The sequence below is a fragment of the Diadema antillarum genome, unplaced genomic scaffold (genome assembly GCF_040938485.1).
Source record: "Diadema antillarum isolate AM-2024a unplaced genomic scaffold, OU_Dant_1.0 scf00000040, whole genome shotgun sequence".
Lineage (NCBI taxonomy): Eukaryota > Metazoa > Echinodermata > Echinoidea > Diadematoida > Diadematidae > Diadema > Diadema antillarum.
Window position 1 is genome coordinate 3,579,167 of NW_027270929.1, and position 19,807 is coordinate 3,598,973.

Sequence of the window (19,807 nt, forward strand, 5' to 3'; positions counted from 1 at the left end):
CGCAGTAAAGAGAACAATGGTGCCGAGATTAGGGTCTTGATTCTTAGCAACAAGCATGGTGCCTATGTACTTGGTGTGCTAGTGTCCCCCTACACAACAGGGACCACTTCCCATCCGGAATAAAGAGCGCGCGGACTATCGCTCACAGATCGTCTGCTTATAATAGGCGTTGGTCGTGACTCTGCTATGGGTACGGAGATTGGCGCGGACGCGACTCGGGGACAATGCGACGCATTGCAAAGCCCTACGACAAACACTGCGACGCGACTGCACGGTGTGGTCTCCTTTTGCCGACAAAAACCTCAACATAAATCAGAGCATTCGAGACACAAGGATAAAAAAGACGTACTCTTCATGCACTTTTTCTTTCTTAATGATATAATATGTATGTTTGTATGTGTTTGTATGTATATGAATGACGTATGAATGTGTATGTGCCAGAGAGAAGGAGAGAATGGGCGGGGAAAGGGAGGAAAAGGAAGGTTTGATATTCAGGTGTTAGATACCTTTGTGCAACGTGCAGCGCCACAAACGACAGAGTTTTACTTGTTGCCCAACACCGCACAAGACAAAGTGTCGTAGGTCAAGAGCGTGAATAACCAGGCTCCCCGCTACAGCCACTCCGACCCCAACCCCACTTCAAATATACACATTCGCCTCGATTAAAGTGCAGCTCAACTTTGGCGACATATTTTTGTGGTTGTGTGCAAACGGCGTGTCGTCAAAATGCGCCCGATTTTTTTCTCAAGTAGGCGTCATGCATGGTTCATAGAGGGACGGAGGAGGGGAGGGAACACGAGCCACGGCTGCCAGCTGGAGTGAAGACCTTTGGTAAAACTTTCCCGCTATACCACGATCATGGATTTTTTTTGTGCATGGCAAAAGAAGGAAGGATATAACTCAGTCAAATCACTGTGCAAGGAGATAACGCAATCATCAATCTGATAAGATCACATTAAATATATCATCACGTGATTTTCTTGTTGATACTGTCGTCATGATCTGTGGAGGTCATTATAAAACAAATAATGTCCGTTTTCACCTGAGTCAATAAGCACAGCGCAATTTCAGCGAGGCTTGTTTTTCAAATCCGCCGCAACTCCAAGTACCAATTTTCGGCTCTCGCATAAAAGCTAATAATCATCAGGCGTGGGACTCTGTCTTTCCGAGAACGCGAAATAAAAACACCACGCAAAGTTATCCTCAAAAGCTTATATCTTGTTTAATGGAGACGTTTTACGTTTTTGTTTTTGTTCAGGGTCAAAGTTGTTATTTTTCCTCCTCCGCATCAGGGTGAAGTTTGAATGTTATGGGTTGCCGAGATACATCCTTAGACCATCTTATGCCTCACTTTTCCCCGAGGGACAGACCTCCACTTGTCGATGCTACTCATACCTATTCATGGTCAAACACGAAAGCCGCCGGAGCCGCCCAAATTTTGAAGGCTCAAACCAGTAAACCCATTTGACGTCTTTTAGTCTCAAGGTATATAAGGGGAAAACGAACGTAAAATGGCGCCTGAACGAGAGAACACACACATACGCACACAAACACACACACAAAATCATAAAACCTGAAACTATGTCTGAAACAGATTGTATGACAAGTTTCTTTGACAGGTCGTGTGAACACAGTTGGGGGAAAAAATGGAAAGCGTCAATTCGCACATTTGCTTCATATGACCGTTGACAAATTCAGCGTTCTTTATCGACTCTGATTTTTAATGACCCCTTTATACAGCAGGACGCTTTGGAGATTGTTGTAGTTAGTCTCGACATTAGCAAACCTTTACTCAACTTTGACTGCTGATCTTTCGTACACGCCCTTCTTCTACTGAATTCCAAAAAAAAAAAAAAAGCTACGTATATTACCGTATAGTTTTAGCAGCGAAATTACATCCCAAGAGGGCTCATGTTTTACTCTTAAAGGCCATTTTCGTAAATTTTGGCATGCTCTTGAATATCTTGACTTGCTATATGAAGTTCCAAGAACTTACTTCAGGCTGTGTATGCTAAAAGCAACGCAGAACAATAACATAACCAATTTTAGGAAGTTGCCAGTTTCAGTGTTTTGTCTTATAGCCATCTCTTTATAACATTCATTCCATCCCAGTTTAGCTTCATGGACAAGCTGCTATCGGAATTAAAGGTTCAAAGTTCAAAGGTTTCAAAAAATTAAATTTCGCAATCATTATTTTTGTCAGATTGTTTCTCCAACGGATAACTCAGTTCATGTCACCATTATGTTTCAATATGTGCAGGGCCACATGTGCTCGTCAACTTGAAACACAGAAAACAAACACCGGAGATAGTGGGGCTGGCAGAACGCACGGGAATGAGTATAGACAAGATGGAAAGACAAACATGTGAAGAGAAATAGATGGTTAGGTTAGGAAAGAGAGGGAGAGAGAGGGAAGAAAATATTGTGGTTTTGCTCGATCCCAAGGGGACTATTCTACAGTCATCACCCTCGCCGACTTACAAGTTCTTGGCTGTTAACCCGGTGATTCGGGGCGGCTATTGCTTCTAGTGACCCCACGGCTGACCTCTCGCCTTTGAACTTCACCGCCGCCCCGCCCAATGAAATGACCCTTACGAGACCCGGTAGGGCAGGGAACATTCAAAAATGCAAATTGCCGTGGGCAGCCATAAATGGGTAAGGGGGGGGGGGGGGTGATAGGGAAGGAGAGAGTATGGGGAAAGAAAGGTGAAGAGATGACACGTAGTGAAAAATACATAACAAAATGTACGGAGAGGTAGGAAAATGTGTAGGTCTACTATTACCATTTTTACCAAGGGTGTGTGATGGAACAAGGTATTTAGATAACGTGTACACCTAATTATTTCAATCTTTAAAATCTGGTTTATTTCAATGTGAAACGTGTTTTTTTTTTTTTGGAGGGGGGTGTCAGAAGGAAAAGATATTTGCCGATTTCCCTGTTTATTGTAATTTGTAGAACTGATTTATTGAGTTAGGAAGTGCATTCCAAGTACCCAGTCTGTTGCGTCAGAGCAGACGATGTTATTCCAATACGGAATTTTATGATAATATAAAAGTAGTTTACAAGATATTACGTCATTGTTAGCAAACAGAAGTAGGAGCTCATGGTGTCAGCATCACACGGAGGATGTGGTCTCCAAGGTTGTGAGCATGGCCCAGATTCTCTCGCCTTGGCATTCCTACACCCTTGACTCATACCGCCACACGAGCAAACAGTCAACATCGTAAAGCATCGCGCCCCGTCGTATAAAGTGACGACTGCACATATGTTTCTATTCTCCCCTTTTACCCCACCCGCACCACCCACTGCTACCACTACTACTACTTCTATGTACCACCACCACCACCGTACACGCCACTGGACCGGAGAGCTGGCGAAATTTACGCAAAAGTCACAAAACTTTCACCCATTATAAATGTTTCAAATTTGACCGATTATAATGATATATAATACATTATATCTATTTCTCTCCCCGAACGCGCACTGATGCAGGCTGAGTTGACTTCTCAGTCCCAATCGGGTGGCGCACCCACCCCAGCCCGCTCCAGTATGGAAGAATGAATCGTCCCATCTCTGCCTTTCCTATAATATCTCTCTCTTCCTTGCCCTCTCGAACCCGCAGTCGGCCACCGTTTAACAGCCCATAACGTCTTGGAATGGAGACTCGGTCTCGCCCGTCGTCGCCCAATTTATAGGCACCGTCTTTTGTTGGTATAAAGAAAGGCGACCAGTGTGATCTGGTCGGAGAGAGGAGAGTGCGCGCAGCTATCAAAATCAAATCAAAGTCACAGTCGGCACCAAATGAAAGAAACGGACAGAATAATTGAGAAGTCATCCGTCGAGACACCTTAAAAGTGACACCGTAATAAAGGAGAGAGACTATATCCTCTATGAACTTGCATCATTTTCTTTTTTCTTTTTTTTTGGGGGGGGGGAGGGGGAGGGGGTTCCATGTATGACTTCCACTTGCGTCCCTTATACAAAGTCGCCCTGTGTGTTGGCATTTTTTTTTCCCAATCGTCATCATTTGTTTCCGGACGAAATCTTATCTCGTCCGGATTATAAGTTTCAGCATTTCAGCACTCGTTCCTGTTTCTTCCATATTCTTTGAATTGGAAGTGTCATCTGTATCATGGCGTATATACACAAGACATACCTTCACTATACATGTGGCATCTCCGTATAATGTTTATTAAAACATTTACATTATAGTGATTTTGTTTTTGGCTTCTCTTCTGTGAACATTTTCCCCGGTAGCAGTGTTCACAAGAGTCATTCATGTATTGCGAAATCTTGCTGTCATCTAATAACGATTATTCGTTAGCGTGTTCGATTTGCTACAAAGAAAACATAACAGCTCAATGAAATACGACTTGCATTCATAGTTGCATATCATTAAACAAGCTACCTTGGTGATTATTACAGTTAGCTGCTGTTGCTTTTTACTCTGTTGACTGTCATATTTCATTGCTTTTCCTAGGTTTGTACAAAGGTGCCGTATATACCATGGAGATATCTCCAGGTTTATACGAGTTCGCATATGTTAAACCTACAAAGTATAACATCCGAAGCCATAGATCTTTGTGTCATCGCATTTACTCCCTCCGTCCCTTAACCCCCCCCCCCCCCCCGTCTCTCTATATCTATGTCCCTCCTTGTTACTTCATTCTCACTCTGGTTTTAAATAGCTTCCTATCCCCCCTTGTTGGGGAAGGCCGTTAATCGAATATGACAGTGTTAGAAAGCGCGCAGTGTCTATGTAACAAGCTAACATTCCCTGTAGCAGCGGAGATGGACGCCTTCGTGCACGCGAAAGGAGAGAGAGCGAGGAAGGGAGAGGGAGTAAGTGAACGTGGTACCATTATTCCCTGATGGCGGCAAAATGTGACATATAAAAAGCATTAGAAATGGGCGTGCATTGTATGAAATGTATGTCCCGTTTCTAACGCCTCTTTGTCGTTAATTCATTTAGGGGCGATTGTAGCTCGCCGGCACTCAATTAAGCCGCGCGCGTACGACATACGAACATTGATTTGATTTAAGGTTAATATACCGGAGGTCATTGAATAGACACGGAACACGATTTCCCACAAACCGTTTCTCGATTCAGTTTGTCCCAGCTTCATCCAGAACGGTTCTTTTTCCATCTTCTCCTACTATCTCCGTCTCTTTTTCTCTCTGTCTTTTTTTTCCCGTGATTTCCTCTATTTCTGGTTTAGCGGAAACAACAACAACGAATTCGCGGGCGCAATGTAAGTTTATCAAATTAGAGCCACAAGCAGTCGCGTAAGATAAATCTCATAGCACTGCTTTGGTCAATTATGATTATAAGCATTGCTTTAATGACTGACGATCAGATGCGCACCTGTATTGAACAGACGAAAAGGGGGTTTCTGCAATCATTTTGACTCAAAGATATGGCTGTATTTTGACAATCGGTAAAATGCCATTTGGGACCTGCGCTGTTGCACGGCCAGAGACATGATTATGAGAAGACGAGAATCAAACATCATGATTTCTCTGGGTGAATATAATGAGGACAATTAGATTCATTTGTGGTTTCTTGTCAAATGTTCAGTGTGTGGAAGATTTGCCTATGGACACGTGTTGGGCACATGCTACACCGTGTCTTATATCCGAGTCTTAAAATATAATAAGGAAATCGAAAATGCAGTATGAACTTTATCACTCCTATACTAAAAACCGAAGACTTTAAAATGGAATAAACGGTATACTGATTGATCATCAATACTGTCTTTTATTCCTCGCTGAAACTATCTTTTATCACACAACTATTCAAGTGTGATAAGAAATATCATTCGTTTAAAGTGGGAGATATTGATCAGTAATAATTCAATTTTATCAACACTTCCTTTCAATTTTTCTGCGCCTATTCGGCAGTATAAGTTACACGTAACTGGAGGTCCGATTTTACATTGCACTGCAGCATAATATTTTGCCATAGATATCTTTTTTTCCTGTCTGCCTCAGTCCCCCTCCCCCCCCCCCCTCTCTCTCTCTGCTGCTGTGACCCAGTAGGTTGACCGATTAACCGTGTCTCCTATCGATTTCTTACGTAACGCCCATCGCGAAATATCGGGCGACGGAAATGGAGACGATCGATCGGCACAACGATACTTTCCACTCCCAACCGTTATGCATGCAACCTCATAATGAACTGTCAACTGCGAAATCATATCAGTAAATAGCCAAAAGCAAAGAGGATTTCGGATTAAAGGGCTTTGAGACGATGTATCTCTAAAAAATCTAGGATTTACGCCCATTTCAAAACTGCACGAATAAATATTGAAGATTATTCTCAAAATGAGGGATTTTTATACATAGTTTCTCCGTTGTATTGTTGATTGTTTCGTCATTATTCCATAGCTCTACAAGAAAATTCCTTTGATACTGTAAGGAAATGCCTCAGGTTATGCTATGCGGAAAGTTAGCTCGGTTCGCAAGTGTATAAGCTAGCGCAAGACCGGCGACATATCTGGAGATTTGTGTCAAATTTCCTACGCATAACCATGGAGCTCCTACATGGTTTAACGTCACCTATGTAACCAGTGGCAACATGTTCATTTGTCCTTGTCCTTTTTTCACGGATATCATTTGATAACATGTAGATTAGAGTGAACACCTAATGGCGCGAAAAAAATATTCCTAGGCAGCTTGGCAGGCATTTTAGTGGCCTGCGGATTACCGGTTGCTGAAAGGATGAACTACGTTTACGTCTTATGTCAGAAGACAATATCTTTTTCCCCCTTTCGCCGAGAGAAATCCCTGTAAAAGGAATACTTTGATTACAAGGGTTTTGATAGAACAAGAAGTTTGCCTACGTCGGCAAGCGTCTAAATGTGGTACACGGCACACAATCGACTTGTCTTTTGTTGGCCAGATAGATATATAAGTATCTCCAGCTTAACTTAAAAAAGCGCACTCCATTCTCTAGGGGGCTTTAACCAGCCACCTAGCTTCATTTCCAGTGTGACATTTTCTAATCGTCAGAGTGCGTCTATTCTGGTCTTTAACTGAAACAAATGGAAGCATGAATATCAAAGTTATTTATGTAGAACACTAATCTGTCCAAGCCTAGGGACTCATTGAGATAAATGGGGGTATTATTTACACATACACACACACACACACACACGCACACACACACATATATATATATATATATATATATATATATGTGTGTGTGATAAGAAAACCCAACAATGGCATAGATGTAATATAAAACGCTTTATCCTGGCGAGGAAAGCGCATGTTTTACAGCTATGCCATTTTAGGTTTTTTATCATATATATATATATATAAATATATAAATATATATATATATATATATATATATATATATATATATATGTATGTATATGAAATTAATGCAACTTAGCAGGCGTTTGTTGTTTATTTTTTATGGTTTTGGTTACACTGAGATTACGCACGCTAGGATATTTATACCATACTGTTCATATCACTGTGAAGATTTTAAGCACTTTCTTCCCTGGCCAAGGGGGAGGCCCCCGAAAATTTGGATTTTGAATAAAAACCAGATGACATTTAATGCATTCCTCCATCGTGCCATTACTATTACTATTATCAATTCTGTATAGATGCATGGAAAATAGAAAAGAACAGCTAAGTGTATTCACGAAAATGCTTACCAAAGAAAGTTCTGGGTAGCTTGCCTTAACTAGGGAGGTTTCCACCTCCCTGCCTTAACATAGGGCAGAGTTCTTAACATCTTTACCTCGGATTGTCCATGTTCAGGATAGCTGGGTGGAGGATGGAGGGGGGGGGGGGTAATACGGTTTAGGTAGAGACTCTCCTGCCACGCCGCCGCTGCGCGCTGCGCCTCACAGTTCACGGTCCGGACGAAGCGTACGACACCGGCAGTATGTGCCATTTATGTGCCGCGAGGCATGTCGGTTCTTTTTGGCAGGCACGATACGCCAAGGTCACCAGGTGCCAACGGTGATCACACCGGGTGTGCTCTGGGGATGGACTGGCAGCGACGAAACGGGTCAGCGGGCTGTCCCATCTGTAGCGCATTCTCCGCTGGTTTTATATCAGTCACAAGCCCTTAGCTCTCGGTCCGTTGGTTTCACAGCAATCTCGCAATCTTCATGTCCTCAGTCAGTCTCATGTTATAGGTGTTCTATTTACGATGCAATAAAACCAGTTCACTTTTTTGTAAGGTTTTGATATGTTACTCATCCGTTTGGGATTAGTGTAAGGTATTGTGTAGCCATTGTCTGTAGCAGTAAGCTGCGAATGTCTGCTTTCAATAGTCTCATATCAGAGAGCATTTTTGAACCAGTACTACCATCAAGATGATGCCAAATCAGTGTCGCAACCAGACAGAATTCAGGTTTCATAATAATTCAGCTCTAGTCCATATTTGGGAGTAGCTGCAGCAGAGACACCTTAGTGAGCTCCATTGATTTCATCCTTAGTATCTTCATCGTCATCATTCTCATCCGTACAATGTCATCGCTATCATGCATCATCAACTGTAATCATCGTCATCATCACGACTGTTACCCCCTTTTTTCACTCATCGTCATTGCTTACCATCACCTTCAGCATCAGTATCATGGTTTTCCTTGTCTGTCACCACCATTGTCATCACCTTAGTGATTATCACTCATCCTCCTCCACCACTGTCAACACCATCAACACCATCATCACCATCATCAACATCATCAACATCATCACCTGGGCCATGAGTGTCATCATTGCGACTTGACGTGGGAATGTTGCCGTTGATCGCCAAGCTTGCAAGCCGAGCGAGCCGGAAGACGCAGCTGCCGCTTCCTCCCCAAGGCCTCCGGGGGATGACGCCGCGCTGGGATGACAAAAGGAAACACGCACTTCACGTTTCATTCCGCGCGAGAGGTCCGATACCCCAGGGAGACACGTGCTTCTACCTCAACGCGGTCGATCCCAGTAGGGGGCGCCCTGCGGACGTCTGTCCTTGAAATCGTCGGCGTCATACCTGGCGACATACCTTGGTGCAAATCGTGGCGTCTCCGCCGATATCCCGCCAACATATACCATGGACATTGTACCCAGTGCAACTTAGGGCGATTTCTACAATTACTGAAAAGAACAACAACAACAACAACAACAATGACGACGACAACAACAATAACAACAGCAACAACAAACTGGCTTGATGTAATTTTGATCTTTAAACAAAGACTGTCATCGAAATATAGGTGCCTACTTATTTTCGTCACCCATACGTATTTACCACCCCCCCCCCCCCAAAAAAAATGTCTTCGTCAAATTATGTGTATTCTCGTATAGGGCCTACCTTCTTGTTCTCTCCTAGAACCTTCGTCAAACTATTTTTATTCTCGTTTGCCTCTTTCGATTTTTTCCCCTTTACCTTTAGGGGATGCTACATACTTCGTATCATATTTACATGAAACGTCTCAGCTGAACCGAAAAGGAAGTTTTATCCTTAGGGCAAGATAGTGTCCAAAACGCATTTATGCTTTCTCAAAATTCCCACAGCGTTGGGAGTTGAATATTTTACACGAATTTCCTTTTTGTTTTTACCTCTTTCATCATTCATTTATTAGTCTCTCTCCTCCGCCCCCCCCCCCCCCCCTCCGCATGTCCCTGTGCGATATAAACGTCTCTTTGGAAAGCCAAACTTTGCGGGTTTTTCTTCCCGTTGTCTGTCGGGCTGGCTTTCACAACTCATCGCCACCGCACAGTGATGTCTGTATTTATGTCATTCATAATTCATACGCCTTGTCGTCTGCTTGAAAATTCGAGGGTTTTCAGCTTTCTCTCTCTTTCTCTTCCCTTTTCCTCTTTTAATGTCGCACGGAGTTTTCTTTCTATTCGGCTACGTACGAGGCATGTTGTGTTAAAGGTAGAATTCTTCGTAATCGTCTGTACCTTTGTTAACGTTAAAATTCTGTGTGTTAAGATTGAATCTTGAATCAGGTCAAGCAAAATTGGGAATTTCATTAGGAGTTCGATCAACGTTTGACCAATGAGGGAACGAAAAGTAAACAAAGAATTCTAATTTCTTTTCGTACATACTCTTGTGGATCTAGGACCACTCAGAGTTGCTTCAATTGGGGAAAAACATTAAAAATTTGGTGTTTAAACATGTTCCACATTTCAATATCAATCATATTTTGCGATCAGTATGTTTGATGAGAATGTCTGCCGATTAGGCAATGAGTTGGATTTTCTTTTGGATGATTATGCGATGATTAGGACATACTCGGTTGTTACCTTTAAAATCGACATCGGGTACTTGATGTCGTTTGAGCGAAATGAATTCTGACGTCTCTTATCGCTTCACTGCGTCTGAAGCTGTTCCTCTGTTTCCATTTGCTGCATAATGTACGATCTCTCTTCTCGTACAACCAGCCTCCACCGCCCCCCCCCCAGTTTTGATGATTCCACTTGTTCTCTTTCACTTCTTTCCCGATAATTTTTCAGCAAATTTTATGTGATCAACATCTATAGTCCCGATTGGCTGATTGTCCGTTTGCTCTCGCTTAACTATTGTATCTCCGTTAGAAAGCACACATCAGCGGGTATCAGCGAAATACGCAATTCTGTGTGATATGGTGTAATTTGACATGATATAGACCCACGAGTATGTATGTTTGACGAGTATAGCGTTCTGTGTAAGAACACGTAGGTGAGCGTGATTCCACCTCCTTAGAAATAAACAGAGAGTCATAAATTTCATCTCTTAAGTCTTAGCTGCAGGAGTAATGCTAAAACTTGTAACTCCACGACATTATGCTTTCGTCACTGCCTGGTCGGTAACTGATTCTTTACATCATCAGCTCTCACACTCTGGAATATACCCATTACAATTATGAGATTCTTTTCCCGTGATTCTTTTAAGAAGGCTCTGAAAGCCTATCTGTTAAGACATTAAAGATTGTATATTTTTTATTTCAAGCGCATAGAGATTTGTGCCGTATAAATTTGAAATATGATCAATATTATCTGTATTTCTTTTTCGGATTCCAAGTCAACCCAAAGTGTGTCTTTTCACATTTGTTTGCTTTTTTTTTTTTGTTCGTTTGTTTGTTTGTTCTTTTGTTCAGGCCGTACACATATCAGTGTCCCTGTGTCATTTACATGTGAATCTATTGTTTGTGAATTTTAATTAATCAATTCAATTACTTTATTTTCATCGAACAAAAGGCGATAATGATACAAAGTATACAATCAACAAGTAAAGAGGTAAAACCTATAAAATCTAGCACAAAATGTACGTGTCAATAAATGTATAATATTATAAGACAAATAATGCATGCTTTTGCAGATTAAGAACTATATGAAGCGATGGAAAAGAGTGATCCACTAAAATGCATAGCTTGTAGACGTTGATGACGTGGATCACTGGATAAACATTATGCAAGTAACACATCTATCCAATGTGATGTATTCATAGCCCTTAAAAAAAAATTCTGATATATTGATTGCGTCTGTTCCTGTGTACAGTCCTCCTCCGTTATTCCGCAATGATTTGGAATAATATCCATGATCCATATTGTCATGCATCTGCCTTTGTTGCCATACACTTTATAAATACTGTCTTAGTTCCTTTATCTCCTCTCTTCCTATCTACCACCCCCCCTTTCACCACCCCACCCCCCCCCCCCCACGTCTCTCTCCGCCTTCCAAAACATACCATCCTATTTTAACCGTGTAACACCGTTCTCATATTTGCTCGTCCGTCGTATACATAATTGCGAACATAGCGTTCCCACTTCCCTCGCTCCCCACCGTTGGGGTATATATATCAGGCCGTCAAGCCCGCGCGACTTCCCCAGCCGAGCAGCATTCCTAGCCAGAGGGCTGCGTGGCGTATCACCCAGTCGCTTCAAACACCTGAGTCCCCTGTCTGGTGCGTGTACATGAATAATTGAGTCTTTCTTTCCCCCTCTCTCGGTCTCTCCCTCTGTCTTTTTTTCTTCTTTCTGTAAATTATGCAAAGAGCGACAAGGATGCTCCCCCGAGACTCTCGCCTAGATATACGACAACCGTGGAGACTTTGGCTTAAAGAATCGAGAAAGTAATGGGGACATTAGCAAACCGCTTCGAGTGCATAAAACTGTATGGCTGTAATACCACAATATTTTCTGTTTGTTCTTCATTGTGTTTTATTGTGCATCTGTTTCGGAGTCTTTGGCCAACAGTGGTGCGAAGTCGAGGTGACCTTGTCATTTAAGGGCTATGTAGCCATTGTGTGTGTCTGTGTGTTTATGCGGAAATAAAAACACATGAAAAAAATTATAATGACAAGTAGGCTAACACAGCAATGTCCTGACGTACCTTGCCTACTTCATATAGATCAATTGCCTGAAGTATCACGTAACTGTTGTATACGTTTGAAACCGGTGTCATTGTCCTTCTTATTGTCTTTATTGAGAGTAGAAAGATAGAACTCGTTCTGTAACAGGAAGGAATGCCAGGAATTGTATGAGATGGTTTTGGTTTCCCATTTGCGGCCGGCATTAATTTTTAATATCCCATCTACTTGACGTTTCCGCTCAAAGAGCACTGCTTTGAAACCACTATATCATTGAACAATTTGACTGATTGAATCTGCTGCACACACCACGAAACTAGCATAGACCTGCAATGGCCAAGGCTTTTCAGAATGCCTTCAGAAGTGAAGATGAATTTCATGAATATATTTTCCTCTTTTTTTTTACAATTTATTTCAAAGTCCGTATACAGCTTTAGACCTGTTTATGACTGCCGGCAAAGCTTCCAGAATCAATTCAAAGAGACCTTTCGGCAAACTAGGACATCGCGATGGCGGCAGCGAGCTTCAAAGATTCAACATCAAAAATAAAATTTCGAAGGCAAACAAAATGAAAAAAAAAAAACGTCTCAGACCGTTGATCACTATATGGTAGTAATCCAGGATTATTTCCTTTTCTCCCTCCTTCTTTCTCTTCTTCTCCATCTCTCTTTCTCTCTCTCCATATCTATCAGCGGCACACACACACACACACACACACACACATTCTAAAGTAGTTTCTCATCTTTATATTTCTGCCTTCGCTTTTCTTATGTAATCACATTTTTTTTTGCCGTATATTGTACTATGTCCTCTGGCCCGTTCTCTTCTCTCGTATTGAAGATGACAAATATTTTGCGCTGTAAGCAGTTTTTATCTAAACGTTTGTGTACTTTGAGTGCATATTCGCACAGCAAACCCGTAGGTCCTAGCATTGTACACACTGACAAAAGTCCCTTGCACACTAAGGCTTAAGGCAGTGCTAAAACACATCGTTTTTATATCTGCCGAATTGCCGTTTTCTAGCTCTGATAGAAAGTGAAATTCAGTTTCTGCTCTTGTTTCTTTGTGGTCGCTTCTTCCTGCGAATGGATGTTGAAAACTTGTAATATGTATTGTAACTACTTGCACTTCGCCTCACATCTTAGTTTTTTATTCCATCATACATCGGAGACTTCGGATGTTCGGCAGTTTGCTCGGGTTTAGGTTCAAGGATTGCCCGAAAGTTTTGTTCTCTTGTCTTGAAGCACTATGATTCCTCTACAACAACGGGAGAGTTTTCCCACTTCTCTGTCGTTATTTCATTTCGCAGTATGCTTCATGTGAAAGTCAGCGATAACTATTTTCCCGTTTTCTCTCTTCTTTTTCCCGCCGCTTTAGTCTTCTTGACTATTTTTCCAAGGTACGCGAGCTTTTCCGACTGCAGGGCAGAGAGTAGCGTGCATAATATCCCGTGATATGGTTTGGTTTAGCGCGAAAGCACATGTTAGATTTGTCGGGTTTAGACGCTCGCTTTGTATCCCTCTTACAGGCATTAGAAAATGCGTTTCTGCTTTGCGCTTCTGGCGGTTTATCTACCTTAAATCCGTTCCCTATGATTCTGTTGTCACACATTTCGTAGATGTCATCTCTCGACAGTCCTTGGTCGGGTGTTGGCGTTGTCTAACTTTTTAGCTGATGCGTATATTCCCCTGGGGTCATGTAGCTCGCAAACTCCTGCTGATGACAATTTTCAAACATTTGCCTGAACGAACTGCAGGAGAGCGGAGAATTAGAGGTACAATAAGCGGAGAGAACCGGTATCACTTTATTATTCAAGACGTTACAATCAAAAGCTCTCGGTTACATCAAATGCTGATGCGAGATAAGACGTCAGCAAATCCACGGAAAACCTTAGACGTTAAAGTATTAGCTGCGCCTTTCGTCTTAAAACAGTACGACGTGTCGGCTGGAGAATAAAAAGCGTTGGGAATCACTGCTGCATGGCTTTTATTCTTTTGTTTTGTTTTGTATTTGTTTTTCTTGTTCTTTGTTATTATAAATTCTTTGTTTGGTTTTGTACTTATTCGTAACGTCATTGACAACTTACGTTTGATGCAGATAGTTTTACATTGCATGTGAGTGAGTTATGTTTTCTCTTTATTTCTGTCACATTGAAAGCCGCACAGAACCAATACTAAAAGCGGGATGGGCAGTTTTAAAAACAACATGTTTATAGATTATACCTATAACTATATGCAGAGTCGTCACATGAAAGTACGCAAATTCAGTTGACCCTCAATGAAGTCACTTCCTCTACGAGTATAACGTTTATTGCAGAGAATCTCTTGTCAGACGTTAATACTGTCAAATACTTACCATACTTAGCCGTGTCTGTCTTGTCTCGTATCAATGTTTACGTTTGTTCTTTGGCCAAACTCGAGGGAGAACATGTTGCCACATAATCAACGTTGGAAAGAATGACATCTTGTCAAAAACAAATGAGTGAATCGAGATAAAAAAAAACTGACACTAATTTGACAAGTAAACTGTCAGTACGCACGCTTCTGTCAAAACCAAATGTTAATCTTGTGACAGCAGAGGACTGATAAACAGTGTAGTGTTTGCTACTTTAGGTTTATCAATGTGAAATAATAATGATGATAATAATAATAATAATAATAATAATAATAACAATAATAATGATAATAATACCACTACTAATAATAATGATAACAATAATATCGATATTAATAAAAATAATAATTATCATTATTATAACCATTATGATTATCATACTATGAATGTAACATTTTTGTTGTTCTATTCTGTTGTTAGATACACATGTTGTCATTTCCATGTATGATTTCCTTGAAGAAAAAAAAAATCAAATCAAACTGAACTGAACTGAAGTGAACCAATCTGCCCATACAGTTCTTGATCACTGTAAATAAGAGCCAGCACCCATCTGCAGGAAACTGCAATTGTGCGAATAAGAATCAAGTGTTATTTTCCGTCTTCGGCACATTTTCTTTTTCAAAACAACAACGATAACAGCAGTCCCCACAAGCCGATGATGTATCTATTTCGGAAATTGGTACGAGTTTGGACACACCGGGGTTTGAGGCGGTTAGTAGAGGGGAGCCTCGGGGGAGGGTAAATTCAACACCAACAGTTTTCATCGCGTTTACTCACCTGGTAGTACATTTATTTTGCCTTTAGAGTGTGTATCACACCAACTTGTGTGTAATCCTTGCTGATTTTCTCATATTAAGTTTGGTGAGTCCGTATAACTCTCCTGTAACATTTTGTCATGACCTTTAAAGGCATTTCACATCTATTCAGATCTCCGAATTGCAATGTATGTTCTTGCAAGTGCATAGTAGTTACTTTGTATTGGCATAAATATATTAAATTCTTATATCTTTATATCAACGTTTCAACGTCCACCTCAAATGTCAATATTCTAATAGAATTCAAGGCTTCCTTTTTTTTTTCCACTGGCTGACTTCGGGGACATTTTATGGTGATTAAGCTCCTGAAAATTTCATATGATATTCATGTGTTCCCTTTTTTGCGCGCGTTTTCCCACTTGTTCGATCCCCAGACCTCCCCACCACCAGAAGGCATGCGCATAGTGCACCGACCTCAGTAGCAAATAGTCTCGTATGTCCAGGCTCCTGGCGCGTGAAAAGATGTTGACCTTAATAAACACGGACTAGAGCTTGCATACAACTGATCGCATAGGTTCACATCGCAACGTGTATACAAGAAACGGGTATCCACAGCGTAACGTCTTTAAAATGGGAATGTTGGTGTCGTTTGGTGCCATTGCCGTTTATCATGGGAATCTGTCTGCACCAACGATGCTTACCTATAGCGCGTTCGGTGAGAACAGGTGATTGTCTTATGATGATATATTGACAGGTGTCACTTTCTCTATTGCTTTGTTTCCATCTTCTCCTCCAGAGATCCCCATCCTCACTCCACTCTGCTTTCCTTTCTTTCCGTGCGGCTATTGTTCTTTCCTTTCCTCATCTTTCTCCCTTCCCCCTTTCCTTCATCCTACTCCATTCTTGTCTGTCACCTGTAATTGATTGATTGGTCAGCGCAGACGCTGACGGGGAAAAACACGTGACGTGGATTTTTATTAAACTTTTATTTCTGCGGTTTAACAACAATAATGATTGTTGATGTTAGTAATGGCTTACCAAGGACGGGTTTTCACGCAGTCGGGAGAAGCATTGTCTAATAACGCCCCACATTCTAATCAATTTATGCTCACCGATATCGTCTGCAGCGAACGCCAGAATTTCATCGCGGCAAACCAGGCAACGAGTGCGCGGCAATTTATCATCACCAAGAGCCAAATCTATTCATTAAATTAAAAGTTCATGGAGTCACATTTTGACCACTAGTATCGCTGCCCCAACTTTCATAACGGTAAAAGGGGAAGATGATTAGCATTTTTTTTTTTTTTTTTTTTTGCGCGCGCGCTGGCAGTAACAGTGTTCGGAAAAGTGGCTCGACCGACTGGTTCTCAAAATAAGGACACGAGGACGTTTCAGTTTCCACCAGAGAGAGAGAGAGAGAGAGAGAGAGAGAGAAAGAAAGAGAGAGAGAGATGGGGAGGGGGCGGGGAGGGAGGACGGGAGGAGACTGTGACACTCAGTTGTGAACGACACACATAACACGCCTTTTATTCATATTCATCTCTCTGAGTTCAGAGAAGGTCGACCCACAAAATAGAGAAAATGCCTACTTTACAAAAAAGAAAGAAACTGTAAATTCAAAAGACACTTTCGTAATATATATAATATATACATACGTACGTGTGTGTGTGTTGGTATATGTGTGTGTGCGTGCGTATGTGTGAGCGTGTTTATGTGTATGTGTTTGAATGACATAAACGCATATGATATACGTGTCTGTCAAGTTAGTGTTTAAAGGCAGACGAATATATTCATCGAAATATTGTTACAAATAAATGTTCAAAAGTATATTTTTGTTGCACTTATGATATATATGTATATATCTCTGTATCTCCTGCAGTCAAACGACCCGAGCTACCGGACAATGATCATTTCAACCGACCGCCCGGCTCCTGCAACACTGCCCTCTCTAGCCACGACTCCAGCTCGCCGCCAGAGAGCCCCGGTACCGAGGACCTCAACCTCCTTGAGGCTGAGAGCGACGTGACGTCACCGTCTCTCGGTGCCATTCCGGCCACGACGCCCGACGACTTGGACCGTGCCAAGGAGGCCTCCAACCTCATCAACAATAATAATAACAACAACAACAACACGCACGAAACGAGCCTGGAGAACCGGGAGAACGAGAGCGGGACGGGGATTCCGGTCAGCGGGGCTAAGAGGCGGGGCCCGAGGACCACCATCAAGGCCAAGCAGTTGGAGACGCTCAAGGCTGCCTTCGCTGCCACGCCCAAACCCACGAGGCACATCCGCGAGCAGCTGGCCCAGGAGACCGGACTCAACATGAGGGTGATTCAGGTAAGGACCGACTAGTGCAATGATCTTGAGATGAGTTCAAAGGTGAACGACTCTTGCTTCCCATCATGCACCTGTTTGTTCAACCTGTTACAATGCTGCTCGTCCAAAAACCTACTGCCGTATAGACGCCACGGATTAGAGCCAATTGTTCTGCCCGCCTTGACAAACGCTTCATAGGACTCTCAAAAACTACGACAGCAGCTGCTATGCTTCAATGTCTTATCAGTCTCTACGAGCATTACCCAAATCCTGTTCTTTTTCAGCCATACGTGAAGTAAAAAGACAGATGGTAGGGTGTAGTCTTTTTTGATAACGAGTTCTACTCCCTATTGAGAAAGATTGCTAAGCCCACGAAGCAAAAATCAGATCTTACATCATCACACGAAGGAGGTTGCACGTGTATGTGCCTCTTTATCTTCTCAAGCGTGCAGTATCGTGAAGCAGTATGCATGCACGCTGATTACGTAAGCACACGATCTTGGGTAGATGTTGAAGTAGCGCGAGTATGCGTTTTCCAAATTTCATGTACATTATGCAGTTTATTAAACAGCATTATCACAGCAGCATCGCACAGACAAACACACACACATGCATACACCCATATACAGACATACCCACACAAACATACAAATTTACACACTTCATAGGTCTTACATAATTTGTTACAAGAACAACACACCACACACATACACACATACACGATGCACTCGTGCAAGCACATACTAGTACTCACACACGAACGAAAAGTCTGGTCAACAAAATGCATTCGTGCTTTTTTGTTAATGCAAGTCATGGTGTGCAACCACCGCGTACACAAATTATTATGATAGCAGTCGTAGCATAGACACAAGAGCTTTCGGCGCTGATATCAATAATCTGAATAATTATGTTATCAATTTATCTCAGTATTTAGTTAACACTAGTGTGTCAATAACACTGGACTAATAGCTATTTTTCACATGGAGCACAACATTAGCATTTATATTAATCATAATAATAGATTGAAGCCACAAAAGGCTTCGTTTTCGTAATGAATGCGGTCTTTCTGCCCAAGCTAGTCTCTCTTTGCAGGCTCACGCTGGGACATTCATATCCTGTCAGTGGTGGCGAGAATAACCAAAGTAACCAGAGTTATCGTGATAAATGTATCCGTTGGAGGTAGTTGAAATATAGCCACCACAAGTTTAGCTACAACCTACAGTAATACATCAACCGCAGTCTTTTCCTTTAAATATTTTTTTTTTTGCGATTTCCTTCAAACCTGTTTTCCGCAGAACAGCTCTACGAATCGAGCACTGACAAAAAAGCAGGATTTTTTTTGTCGTTGTTATGAGAGCGGTATTTTGAAGAATGGTTGCCATCGAGTCCCGGTGTTCTGTTCGTATCACTTGCAATGAGGAGGCGTGCAGAACGTATCGGTCTAATGGACGAAATTTGACAGCCCCACGTTTAGAAGCTGTCAGAACAAACAGTCAGCGAATAACGTTGAGATACGCGCCTCACAAAGCATGAGGTAAGATTTCAAGCGCTTCTGACCGAGTGAACGATTCCTTATCTGTAAAGTGGACATTTCTTCTCATCTGCTGTGAGCGACATTCATACCTTGGAAGAGCTGAATCACCTCTCAAAGCTGTTATTCTGTTTCTTCTTTCTCCCTCTCCTTTTCTTCTTTTCTTATATTCTTCTCTCCCCAGAAGAAGAAGAGAAAAACGAACTGCTTCTTTTACTGGTACTACGTTTGCCCCTTCTTATTTTTGTTTTTCATTCAAATGAGATGCGACATTTTTGTGTTACAAAATATATACAATAATGTCAAGATTTTACGAAAATGTCATGCGCCATCTTCACAATAGACTACCAGCCGTAGTTCCCTGGATGGGTGCACCCGCCCTCCCCCTCTCTCTCTCCCTCACAGTCGAGTACTCACGGCTGTAAGATGATGATACGTCTTCTTCTTTTTTTCGGCTCGTCTTCGTGCTCAATTTGATGACGTAATCCCCTGATCATTAT

The 19,807-nt window shown here is 41.9% G+C and overlaps 1 protein-coding gene across 1 annotated transcript in view; it reads left to right on the top strand.

Moving 5' to 3' along the window:
• The window catches only part of LOC139712181 (LIM/homeobox protein Lhx5-like), an 80,315-nt gene that overhangs the window by 27,776 nt on the left and 32,732 nt on the right, over window positions 1–19,807 (top strand). Inside the window, exon 3 of the mRNA XM_071624023.1 lies at window positions 17,340–17,797. Within this exon, the coding sequence (XP_071480124.1) occupies window positions 17,340–17,797 (458 nt within the window). The remainder of the gene's footprint in view (window positions 1–17,339; window positions 17,798–19,807) is intronic.